Raw genomic sequence first — 13,115 nt, forward strand, 5'->3', positions numbered from 1 at the left:
CTTTGCAAGGTTGAATGAACCTTTATAATCTCAGAGGATATCTATATATTAAAAAAAAATTCACGTAAATTTAAGACTTCAATCTTGAAAATTCTGAATTTTACGAGGAAAACAATTACTTGTAAAAAAGTTGTAAAATAAAGAAAATATTAATATTATATAATAATATATAATTAATTATATATTATTTGTAAAAATGTTTGTAAATTTAGGACTTTAATCTTGAAAATTCAGAATTTTTACATCGTTAAAAAAAAAATCATAATCTCTAAACATTTCCTTGTTATATCTCTGATCTTAAATTGTAAATTTGTGCATTTTTTTGTAAATTAACTCCATTTGTCTCTGTTTATTATCCCCGTCCTCCATTATTTATTTATGCATTTATTTTTCACCTACAGTGGCCCTTACAGGCCGCCGTAGCTTCCCGTACTGAAATCCAGATGACTCTATTTGTGCAAATAAAGGAGCAGTTTGTGAATTCAACATGCTGTGGATCCGACATGTGTTTTCATACCAGGCATTATTTACTGAGTGTGTATAAATACTGTCATATATGGAGGAAGAGTGATAACAGCTACAACATGCAGCTCTACCTTCAGAGTGACATCAGACACCGACACACACATAAGGAATATAAAACACCTCCATGCAGCAGCAGCTTCAGTCATGCATACTCTGTGTAATAATAATAATAATAATAATAATAATAAACATTATTATTATTATTATTATTCATTCTGTGTGTTTTTACAAGAAATAAAAAAACATTAACAGCATTTCTTTACAAGATTTAGAAAATAAATCTTTCCACAGTAACAAAACCAAAAAAACAACAACAGCTCAGCAGATAAAACTTCTTCAGAATAATCAAAATATACAAGAAATATATAAATAACGTAGTTTACAGAGTTTACAGGAGAGAGGAGCGACGACGAGCCGCTAACTCGGGTTGATCCTCCTGCGTTTGCTGGGACTGTGTCCGGGGTCCACCCTCAGCTCCCGGTACTGCACCTGTTATACACACACACACACACACACACACACACAGATTAAAATACGATGACAGATCTGAACACCTGCAGCATAAAATGTATATTTCACAAACTCTCGTCTCCGATTCAAAAAGCATTTTATTTTGCAAAAAAAGTTATCACAGTAATTTAAACAGCCATATCATGTTTATAGATCCTCCAGACATCTTTTAAAACATAAAATACTCATTTTAATAATAAATAATCTGTGTTTATTCCACTAAAAATAATTAAAATTAAAATTAAAAGTGAGGGGGATAATATTCAGAAAATTAAAATATAAAATTAAAATAAAAATAAAATATAAAATATAAAATATAAAATATAAAATATAAAATAAAATAAAAATATAAAAATATAACTAAAAATTAAAATGAAAAGTGAGGGGATAATATTCAGAAAAAAATATATAAAATTAAAATATAAAATTAAAATATAAAAAATAAAAAAAATGTAATCTTCTGAAAAGTGAAATCAACTCTTCGTGTCTTAAAGCTGCATTATCTCTCCTGTCCACCAGGGGGCGACTCCTCTGGTTGTATAGAAGTCTATGAGAAAATGACTCTACTTCTCTCTTGATTTATTCCCTCAGTAAACATTGTAAACATGAGTTTATGGTCTCAATCTCTAGTTTCAAGTCTTCCTTAATGTCTTCAATCATGTTTGTGTTTCTTCTGTGTTTTATGTTTCATGTTTTTATGTTGTTTTTTTAAGATCTGAATAAACTATTTACAATGCTCCTAATGATGTTTCCCTCTCTGCAGAACTCCATGAGTTACTCACCACTTGAACATCAGACGGGACTCTGGACAGGAAGTCCAGCAGCTCGTTGTTGTCGATCAGATACGGATCACGAAGCTTCTTGGTGAACTTGTTCACACCTGAGGAACAGAAGAGAAGAAAAGCAGCCTTGAGTACTTATACACACAGAGTACATTGTCTGTGTTGTGTTGGAGGTAATAACAGGACTCACCCCAGGCCAGCACCAGGTATCTGAGAGGAATGAGGTAGAGAAGAACTGTGGCCGAACACAAGGCAGCGATCGCCAGCCAGCTGAGGAAAGGCACGGTCCAGTTCACGGTGCTGCAGAACCAGAGGAGAACGAGACGAGGAGACACCATGTCAGTGCTTCACAGCGGCTAACAGGACTCATGCAGATCATGAATGCAATATGCATAATCAATAACTATTAATTGGTCAGGGACTTCCTAAAGTCTCTCATAAGTTTTATCTGTTGATTTTTTTTTGTTACTGTGGAAAGATTTATTTTCTAAATCTTGTAAAGAAATGCTGTTAATGTTTTTATATTATATTATAAATTAAATTGAAAAGTGAGGGGGATAATATTCAGAAAAATACAATTCAGAGATTTAAGTAAAACGTTTTTAAAGAGTAAAGAGTTTGTTTTCTCGTTCAATTTTGAGTTTTTCTTTCTTGGAAATGTACAACTTTTTTTTATTTAAGTTTTTCTCATGAAATTCAGAAATGTTAAAATAAGTTTAGAACTGTCGTGGTTATCTGACAACAGAAACAGAAAAATATGCATGAATGAATGTTTGTTTATTTTCTTTCATAGATCCTGATGATGTCGTTGTATTTGCATCTTTAACTTCCTCTTCTTGAGGTTTAATTCTCGTGTTTCCTCCGTCCTTTCCTCCTCAGTGATACGTACTTCTTGATCCTCTCTCCGTACGACGCCACGTCGTCCAGAGCGCTCTGCACGCTGACGAACACGTCCTGGATGGCGTACAGTTTATCCATGAAGCCCTTCGGCTCCGAATCCTGAAGGAGACGACAGAAAACATCTGTTTTAATATTTAATATAATATAACAGATGAATGTGATGCTGTTTCATAACGACGCTACCTTCTCATCTTTATCCTCCTCTTCTGCCTCCCATTCAAACATGGCCTCCATGGACTGAAACAGGAAATGGAATCGTTTAACTGTTTGAAAGACAGACGTTTGTCATAAAAAACAATGTGTGGTCTTTGATTTCTCACCGTTTCACATGTTTCTCTGCTCGAGGAGAAGACGTAGTTCCAGACCAGCAGCAGCAGAAGAGCCATTGGCAGCATGTAGAGCTCGAAGTTCCACACGACCACCACGAACAGCTGGAGACGAAAACCAGGGAAACAGGTACTTTATAATGTACTTAAAGTACCAGAAGTAAAAGTACTTGTTGTCGGTCTGAACCTCAAAAGGCTGGAGGACTAAGGGACAGTGAGAAACATTTATCTGGTCCTGAACCAGTCTCAGTTTAGTCCTGATCCTCTGTATGACCTCCATTAGAAGCTTGTCTGTTTCTATAAAGTTATTCTTCAAGCTCATCATTATATGTGTGTGTGTGTGTGTGTGTGTGTGTGTGTGTGTGTGTGTGTGTGTGTGTGTGTGTGTGTGTGTGTGTGTGTGTGTGTGTGTGTGTGTGTGTGTGTGTGTGTTTCATACCACAAAGGAGATGATGCTCCTCTGTGCAGACTCCCACTCAAAGCAGCTGTTGATATACGTCCCGTAGCTGATCAGGACCATGATGCACCTCTTCACCCGGTTAAAGTTCTGCTGCAGCATCTGAGAGACACAAAGTTATTTATTATTACTACTACTACTATTATTATTATTATTATTATTATTATTATTATTATTATTATTATTATTATTATTATTATTATTATTATTATTATTATTATTATTATTATTATTATTAGTAGTAGTAGTAGTATTATTATTATTATTTATTATTTATTATTTATTATTTATTATTTATTATTTTTATTATTTATTATGATCAGTTACATTAAGGAAAAATATAAACTATATAAATAGTTATTTAAAGACCAAAAGAACAATTAATTGATCTCACTAACTAGAGCTGTAACAATTACTCGATCGTCAGGTAATTAATCTGATAATCTGTTTATTGTTTAGGTTATTTTTCAAGCAAAAAAGCAGAATATTCTCTATTTCAAGCTCCTCAAATGAGATGATTTGCAGCTTTTCTTTGTCATAAATGACAGAATATTTCATATGTTTGGGTTTAAAAATGTTTAATTGATTAATCAATCATTGGTCAGATTAATTGATAATGAATAATAATATTTGTAGTGGTTAAGAGCTACAGGAAGTTGGAACAATAAAGTAAACAATATGCACATAAACGAACCTGCTTGGAGACTTTTGGTTCTTCCTCGATGTATTTCTGTTCTGCAGGAACGACGGTCTTCAGAGCAGCTTTAACCTGAAGAGGAAAACACAGTGAGAGAGGTCATGTGACCGAGGACAGGTGATACCTGCTGTGGAGGGGAAAAGTACAATATCTACCTCTGAGATGTAGTACAGTAAAAAGTACAACATTTACCTCTGAGATGTAGTTACTTGTACTAAAGTACTTGGCTTCATGTACTCAGTACCACAGTATAACGTGTACTCACAGAGTTGTAGATGACGTCCATCTCCAGGTAGATGACTCCTTTCGTCGGTCCCGTCAGCTCTTTGTTCTTCAACGTGTAACTCTTCCGTTCACCGTTTCGGATCTGACAGAAATAAAAACACAGTAACAGTAAGTATCGACAGGTTTTGATGTTTTTATACACTTTAGATTTGTATATTGTTTGTATTATTTCTAGTTATACTCACATATAATAAAGGTATTGCCACTTTTCCCAGGAAGTCAGCGCTCCGGTCTCTGTCCTCATCAAACACCGTCACCTCCAACACTGAGTGGATGTCTTTAACGTTGCTATGGAAACAGAGGAAGATGAGGAACAATGGAGTTAGAATAATATCTGTATACAGAACCATGCTGGGATTTTATGGAACAAAAAAGAAAAGATACTTCTTGGATTACACAATAAAAAAAACTAGTATTGTTATTTATTTGTATGCAGATTTCACTTAAAGGGACATTTTTGATGTTTTGTTGTGTGTTTGTATGAAGTACTTTTCCACAGTCAGAGTATTACTACAGTATACGGAGCAAAGCAATGTACTGCTGTGGATGTATTTTAGACACCTAAAAGAATAAATATCAGTTTAAGTTTACGCTATATTTAGAGTATTCTCACCTCTATCTTTGTGACGTGGAACTGAAACTGAATATCTATGCTTTTTTCAAACACCCCAGACTTCATTGAAAAAAACAGTAATTTTAACTCTGAGAACACAGGAGTTCCTGGTCTACAGCTGCCTCCATCTGTTAGTTTGTTTGTGTTGTTGTGTGACTTTGGTGAATCTAAACTAACCCGTTAAAACACCAAAGTAACACAATAACACAAATAAACTAACAGATGGAGGCAGCTGTAGACCAGGAACTCCTGTGTTCTGATAGTTAAAATTACTGTTTTTTTCAATGGAGTCTGGTGGATATAAAAGTTCCTTGTCAGAAAGACAACAATTGTATGTTTCATGTGTTTTTTAATGTAAAATATTCATCTGCACAGTAACTATAACTATAGCTGAATATGATGAAGTAAATGTCCTTCTAAGATGTAGTGGAGTAGAAGTATAAAGTATCATACAATGGAAAAACACTCAAGTAAAGTAGTTAATCAACTTAATTAACTTTATTAAGAACTCACAAGGTGAAGACTTTGTTCCACTCTGGGTTCAGGTTCTTGTAAACTGTGTGAGTCTGAAGTCGGTCATTGTTCAGCTCCAGAACACAGAACGGATCACTTTTACCTACGAAGACATTCACAGCACATCATACAGCTGCTGAAGAGTGATTACAGCAAGTATAAAGTACTGTACAGGAGTATAAAGTACTGTACAGGAGTATAACGTACTGTACAGTATGCAGTATGTACTGTACAGCAAGTATAAAGTAGCACAGCATATACAAAGTACTGTACAGGAGTATAAAGTACTGTATATGATGTATTATGTACTGTACAGCAAGTATAAAATACTTTACAGGATCTACAAAGTACTGTACAGAAAGTATTAAATACTTTACAGCATGTACAAAGTACTGTACAGGATGTATAAAGTACACCATAGCAAGTATTAAGTACAGTAATGGAGTATAATGTATCTCAAAGTAGTATAAAGTACAGTAGAGAAAGTTTAAAGTAACTCATAGTAGTATAAAATACAGTAAGGAATGTATAAAGTATCTCAGAGTAGTATTAAATACAGTGTAGGCGTTTAAAGTATCTCATAGTAGTATAAAGTAGAGTACAGGAGTATAAAGTATATCATAAAAGTATAAAGTATCTCATAGGAGCATAAACTACAGTACAGGAGTATAAAGTAGAGTACAGGAGTATAAAGTATCTCATAGGAGCATAAACTACAGTACAGGAGTATAAAGTATCTCATAGTAGTATAAAGTACAGTACAGGACTATAAAGTACAGTAGAGAATGTATAGAGTACCTCATAGTACTATAATGTACAATAGAGAATGTATAAAGTACCTCATAGTACTATAATGTACAATAGAGAATGTATAAAGTATCTCATAGTAGTATAAAGTATCTCATAGAAGTATAAACTACAGTACAGGAGTATAAAGTATATCATAGAAGTATAAAGTATCTCATAGGAGCATAAACTACAGTACAGGAGTATAAAGTACAGTAGAGAATGTATAGAGTACCTCATAGTTGTATTAAGGCTTTTAAAGTACCTCATAGTACTATAATGTACAATAGAGAATGTATAAAGTACAGTCCAGGATGTATTTTGTGTTTTTACCGGTAACGTCTGCCACCATGAGTCCTTCGGCTCTCATCACCTTCACCTGGACGATGCCGACGTCTTTGAGGTTGGAGAACGACTTCATCGCGCTCTGGAGGAACCAAACAGGAAGTGAGTCATTCGGTAGTTTTTTATCTTTTTTCATGGTTTGGATCTGATCATCAGCTTTAAAGAGTTCTGCTCACGTAGCGTTTGAGGATGTCGCGGCGCTCCAGCGGGTCGTCCAGCGGCGTGACGGAGAGGTCGGCGATGGAGACGTGGGCGGAGGCCGTCAGCGTGACCAGCAGCACCAGGACGCCCCGGGACTCCTCCAGGTTCAGCTCCCGGTGGTGAGTTCTCTCCTTGGACAGAGTGGAGAGGTCCATCTGACAGCTGGAGGACGAACACGGTGATGATACACACATAGAGGTCGTTAAGATCAATAAACAATAAAACTCAAATATGACGACATGAAAGAGTTAAGTGAAAATGATCTGTGTCCATAAACTATGAACTAAATAATGTAAAAAAATCTAATCAAAAGTATATTTAACATTTTACAATAGGAAAAAGATGAAAATGTACAATATACACGCAAACACATTCAGTGGCAACTTTATTAGGTACACAAATTAGTCATTAAATCGATATTCACAAAGATGATAACGTTCAGATTTGATTGACATAAGAGAAAAAATAACCATAAAAAAGTATATATATATATATATATCAACAAGGGTAGGATTAAATATTTGTTTTCGATTGGTGTATCTAAATTGTCAACTGAGTCGACAGTGAGGAGGTTTTAGATGTCGTTTAGGAAGTTCTATAAGTCTGTTAAAAAGTTTAGTGGTCATTAAAAAAGTTCTAGATATCCTTTAGGAGGTGCTATGAGGAGGATTAGTGGCCATTGGCATTCATTGAAAAGGTTTCACAGGTCATTTAGAAGGTTCGACATCCTTTGCAAAGTTCTAGGAATCATTAAAAATGTTCGAGAGATCCTTTAGGATGTTCTATAGACATTTTAGGTTAAGTGGCCATTGTAAAGGTTATAGAGGTAATTTAGAATGTTCTATGATTCCTTTAGGATGTTTAGTGATCATTGAAAATGTTCTAGAAGTAATTTAGATTAGGATTTTCAATTAGTCATTGGGGAGGTTAAGTGGTCACAGAGAAGATTGTAGAGGTCATTAAGGATGTTCTATAGGTCATTTGAAAAGGTTCCAGAAGGCATGTAGGTTTTTCTATGAGCTTTATAGGAGGTTTGGTGGTTATTGAAAAGGTTCTAGAGGTACTAAAGGATGTTCTATGAGTCCTTTAGGAGGTTTAGTGCATATTGAAAAGGTTCTACAGGTAATTTAGAATGTTCTATGAGTCCTTTAGGTGGTTAAGTGACCCTTTTGGAGTGTCTACGTACTTTGGGAAGTTCTAGGAATCATTGAAAGGGTATTTTAGGTCATTTAGAACGTTCTTTGAGTCCTTTAGGAGGTTAAGTGACCAGTGAAAAGGTTCCAGAGATCATTTAGAACGTACTATGAGTCCTTTAGGTGGTTTAGTGGTCATTTAAAAGGGTCTAAAGGTAATTTAGGATGTTCTATGAGTCCTTTAGGAAGTTAAGTGACCATTGAAAAGGTTCTACAGGTCAGTAAGGATATTATATGAGTCATTTAGAAGGTTAAGTGGTCATTTAAAAGGTTCTAGAGGTCCTTTGGGATGTTCTATGAGTCCTTTAAGTGGTACACTAGTTATTGAAAATGTTCTAAATGTTATTTAAGATGTTCTATGACTCCTTACGAAGTTTTAGTGACCATTTAGGAGGTTCTACATCCTTTGCAAAGTTCTAGGAACATTGATAATTGAAAATCTAGAGAGATCCTTTAGGATGTTCTATGGGTCATTTAGGAGGTTCAGTGGACATTGTAAAGGTTCTAGAGGTAATTTAGGAAGTTCTGTGAGTCTCTTGGGAGGTTTCGGGGTCATTGAAAAGGTTCTAGAAGTCATGTAAGATGTTCTATGAGTAATTTAGGAGGTTTAGTGGTCATTGAAAATGTTCTACAGGTTATTTATAGGATTTTAGGATGTTTAGTGGTCAACGAGGCGGTTCTACATCCTTTGGGAGGTCCTATCTAGGGATCATTGAAAAGGTTTCAGAGATCATTAAAGATGTTCTGTGAGTTCTTCAAGTGGGTTAGTGGTCATTGAGAAGGTTTTGGAAATCTTTTAGGGTGTTCTATGAGTCCTTAAGGAGGTTTAGTGACACTTCAGGAGGTTCTACATCCTTTGGGAGATTATATTTAGGGATCATTGAAAATGTTCTAGAGATCATTTAAGATGTTCTGTGAGTTTTTTAAGGTATCCTAAAGAACGCAGATAAACATTGAGAAGACCAGCTGACCGTCCAATGAAGTCGTCTCTCCTCCCGGTGTCTTTGTCCCACACTGTGATCTCCAGAATTCCTCCGGTCTCTTCGTACATGTGGAGGTCAAACTGCTCCCTCCACTGAGGACTCAGGGTCTTCGGCACCGTCTGCACACGAACACACAGATGCATCATGGGAAACATGCTCTTAATGTGAAGAAACTACATATCCCTACTTTAGCTTTAGCGTACCTTGCTGCGGTACTTCTGGGGTCCCAGTCTGAACTTGACGTACGGGTCGCTCAGACCGTTGGGGTCCATGGGGATCAGGTTCCGGCCTTCGATCAGCGCGATGCTAACGATGCCGCGCCAGAGCTGCGATTTACGATGAAGCTCCGAGAGACGCATTGACTGCTGGTGCTGGTCCACACACACACATAAACACACACAAACACACACACATACACAAACACACACACACACAGACAATGAACTTTATGTATCAAATGTCAGAATGGAAAAACACAACATGCAGGACCCTGTTCTTCATATGTTAGCCTAATAACATCATATTCGTCCTGATAACATCGTGTTAGCCTGATTGTGTTAGCCTGATAACATCAAGTTAGCCTGATTGTGTTAGCCTGATAACATCGTGTTAGCCTGATATTGTTAGCCTGATTGTGTTAGCCTGATAACATCGTGTTAGCCTGATATTGTTAGCCTGATAACATCAAGTTAGCCTGATTGTGTTAGCCTGATAACATCGTGTTAGCCTGATATTGTTAGCCTGATAACATCGTGTTAGCCTGATTGTGTTAGCCTGATAACATCGTGTTAGCCTGATATTGTTAGCCTGATAACATCAAGTTAGCCTGATTGTGTTAGCCTGATAACATCGTGTTAGCCTGATATTGTTAGCCTGATAACATCAAGTTAGCCTGATTGTGTTAGCCTGATAACATTGTGTTAGCCTGATATTGTTAGCCTGATAACATCGTGTTAGCCTGATATTGTTAGCCTGATAACATTGTGTTAGCCTGATACTGTTAGCCTGATAACATCACGTTAGCCTGATTGTGTTAGCCTGATTGTGTTAGCCTGATAACATCGTGTTAGCCTGATATTGTTAGCCTGATAACATTGTGTTAGCCTGATATTGTTAGCCTGATAACATCACGTTAGCCTGATTGTGTTAGCCTGATAACATCGTGTTAGCCTGATATTGTTAGCCTGATAACATCGTGTTAGCCTGATTGTGTTAGCCTGATAACATCGTGTTAGCCTGATATTGTTAGCCTGATAACATCAAGTTAACCTGATTGTGTTAGCCTGATAACATCGTGTTAGCCTGATATTGTTAGCCTGATAACATCAAGTTAGCCTGATTGTGTTAGCCTGATAACATTGTGTTAGCCTGATATTGTTAGCCTGATAACATCGTGTTAGCCTGATATTGTTAGCCTGATAACATTGTGTTAGCCTGATATTGTTAGCCTGATAACATCACGTTAGCCTGATTGTGTTAGCCTGATTGTGTTAGCCTGATAACATCGTGTTAGCCTGATATTGTTAGCCTGATAACATTGTGTTAGCCTGATATTGTTAGCCTGATAACATCACGTTAGCCTGATTGTGTTAGCCTGATAACATCAAGTTAGCCTGATTGTGTTAGCCTGATAACATCAAGTTAGCCTGATTGTGTTAGCCTGATAACATCACGTTGGCCTGATTGTGTTAGCCTGATAACATCACGTCAGCTTGATAACCTCATGTTAGCCTGATAACATTGTGTTAGCCTGATTGTGTTAGCCTGATATCATCCCGTTAGCCTGATGACATCATGTTTGCCTTTTAACATCACATAACATCACTATGGACTGATAACATCGTGTTAGCCTGATAATGTTAGCCTGATAGCATCACGTTAGCTTGGATGGAAACAGTTTAAAGAACAGGGATCTGGTTACAGTCAGTGGATGGAAATGACAACAGCTACAACACATGACAACAATCAACAATGACTACGTTTACATGCACACTAATACTCCAATATTATTCTGAATATGACAATATTCTGAATTTTATACAGGTTAAGTAAACAGCATATTCCATTTGGTTATTCCGAAATATTCCGAATATGACATTTTCAAATTACAACATTTGGGATATGTTGATTTTATTCAGGTTTTAGGAGCATTCTCTGGAAATATTACTTATAATATATACATTTTAGTAGGAACATTATGTTTTTTTGCAATATGGGCAATAACTTGAATGTTTTTGTGCATGTAAACGTAGTAATTTAAGATGCGGAATACACAATATGTTTGGCATCTATTTGAACTCGCCATGAAACAATCTTTAACACAAAACAGTCAAATGAGGTCTTGATTCTAAAATGAGCAAATAAAACAGTGATTAACGGACAAAGGGTGATCACATGAAGGTGTCACTGAGAGCTGTGATGATGATGATGATGATGATGACGATGACGATGATGATGATAATAAATTACCTTAGTGGATCGTTTCCAGGACCTCCTGAGCAGCATTGTCTGAATATACATTAAAATACATTATTTCAACTGATTCCTGCAGGATGATTCTAACAAGAGGTCTGTAAACACCTTTAATAGTCCACTAGGGGGCGCTAGAAGACGGGTTTATTTCTAACTACAAGGAGCTCAAACAAGCGATGAATAGGAGGTGTATTGCAACTTTAAGCTCCATGAATACAGCATCTGAAAATAGATTCTAACGGTGAAGAATGAGCTGAATATTCATTATTGTGGCCTCATTATTTTAATGACACTTTGATCTATCTGAGCTCTCTGTCTTCAGTTTCTTTCTGTTATTGTTTTTGTGTTGATCTTCATCCCTCATCGTTTATCTCTTCCCCTCAGACTGGAGCTGCAGCACAGACTGACACTCGGCCTGATGATTCATTTTTATTCTGAATAAAACATAAATGTTGGGCTGTGTTTAATGTCTTGGTGCTGCGGAAGCGTTTCAAAAACATCTTCTGATACTCAAATACTAACCAAAGATCAAGGATATACAAAATAAACTTAAATCAGTATGTTGTTTTCTCCTGAAATCTTCAAAGCCCAGATGTTTATGATGATATGGGGATTCTGGGCTAAAATCACAACTATGTTCTTATTGATAAATCTGATTGCAAATTCTAATTTGATCAGAAAAATCCGCTGCAGGAATAAAACATGGCAAGCAGCGGAGCCTGTGGTGTGATGGAGGTTGATCCAACCTGGCAACGTGAAACGATGGTTCCTTAACAAAAAATAAACACTTCTTTTAGTAGTTTGTTCTTGTAAATGTATAACTCTATACTCTCTGAGAATACTCAAGTTTCTTTCTTGTAAAGTTACCACTCTAATCTCAGAAAGTTTTGTTTTTTCCTCTGACCAACGAGTCGGTAATTTTATTGCGTTTTTTACCTACAATGGGCCAAATACGCCGTTGTTGAAGTGTACAGACTCTTTCCATTAGAAGTCAATAAACTCTTCAGCTCTCGGCTAGAGGAAGAAGCTGCTCGTTGGACTAGGAGGTAAAGAAGGAGGTAAAGAAGGAGGTAAAGAAGGATGGAAGGGTTCAATCAGGGTGAAGCTGAAGGATCCTAATCATCACCACTAAACTCACTTTATTCACATACGGCCTCCACCGATACGTCGTTACCGCTCTCTGCTGCAGGAACACAAACTCTGGTCATCACCGACCCAGAACTAAAAGATGAGTTCTTATAAAACGTGTGTTGGATTGATAAATACACAGCTTGTACTCAGCTGGTGTACTATAACTGTGATCTTGTAATCCTGCATTATTGTAACGATTAGTAGATTAATGGATTAGTACATTGATTCCTAACCTTTTAAAACAAAGAAACGTCTACTTGTGACCAACAGTAACTGGTTTCATACCAGTTGTGACCAGTTTAAGCAAACACTCATCTCTTATTATGATTTGTTTAAATTATTTTAAAACTAAAATACTGAGTTTGATCAAATATCATTTTATAAAGAAAAAATATG

General features: G+C 36.2%; 1 protein-coding gene across 2 annotated transcripts in view; it reads right to left on the reverse strand.

Annotated features, from left to right (window-relative positions):
* Nucleotides 1–284: 284 nt before the first annotated feature.
* The window catches only part of mctp1b (multiple C2 domains, transmembrane 1b), a 32,407-nt gene continuing 19,576 nt past the window's right edge, over nucleotides 285–13,115 (reverse strand). For both annotated transcript variants that reach the window (XM_054613181.1, XM_054613182.1), the window contains exons 6-20: nucleotides 9,320–9,487; nucleotides 9,105–9,235; nucleotides 6,916–7,102; nucleotides 6,728–6,821; nucleotides 5,609–5,711; nucleotides 4,668–4,770; nucleotides 4,463–4,564; nucleotides 4,195–4,269; nucleotides 3,483–3,602; nucleotides 3,038–3,148; nucleotides 2,901–2,954; nucleotides 2,707–2,816; nucleotides 2,008–2,117; nucleotides 1,818–1,915; nucleotides 285–1,014 (exon numbers count right to left, since the gene is read on the reverse strand). In XM_054613181.1, the coding sequence (XP_054469156.1) occupies nucleotides 943–1,014; nucleotides 1,818–1,915; nucleotides 2,008–2,117; nucleotides 2,707–2,816; nucleotides 2,901–2,954; nucleotides 3,038–3,148; nucleotides 3,483–3,602; nucleotides 4,195–4,269; nucleotides 4,463–4,564; nucleotides 4,668–4,770; nucleotides 5,609–5,711; nucleotides 6,728–6,821; nucleotides 6,916–7,102; nucleotides 9,105–9,235; nucleotides 9,320–9,487 (1,638 nt within the window). In that variant the 3' untranslated portion in view covers nucleotides 285–942. The remainder of the gene's footprint in view (nucleotides 1,015–1,817; nucleotides 1,916–2,007; nucleotides 2,118–2,706; nucleotides 2,817–2,900; nucleotides 2,955–3,037; nucleotides 3,149–3,482; nucleotides 3,603–4,194; nucleotides 4,270–4,462; nucleotides 4,565–4,667; nucleotides 4,771–5,608; nucleotides 5,712–6,727; nucleotides 6,822–6,915; nucleotides 7,103–9,104; nucleotides 9,236–9,319; nucleotides 9,488–13,115) is intronic.

This window comes from Anoplopoma fimbria, chromosome 14, assembly GCF_027596085.1.
Source record: "Anoplopoma fimbria isolate UVic2021 breed Golden Eagle Sablefish chromosome 14, Afim_UVic_2022, whole genome shotgun sequence".
NCBI classification, from domain to species: domain Eukaryota; kingdom Metazoa; phylum Chordata; class Actinopteri; order Perciformes; family Anoplopomatidae; genus Anoplopoma; species Anoplopoma fimbria.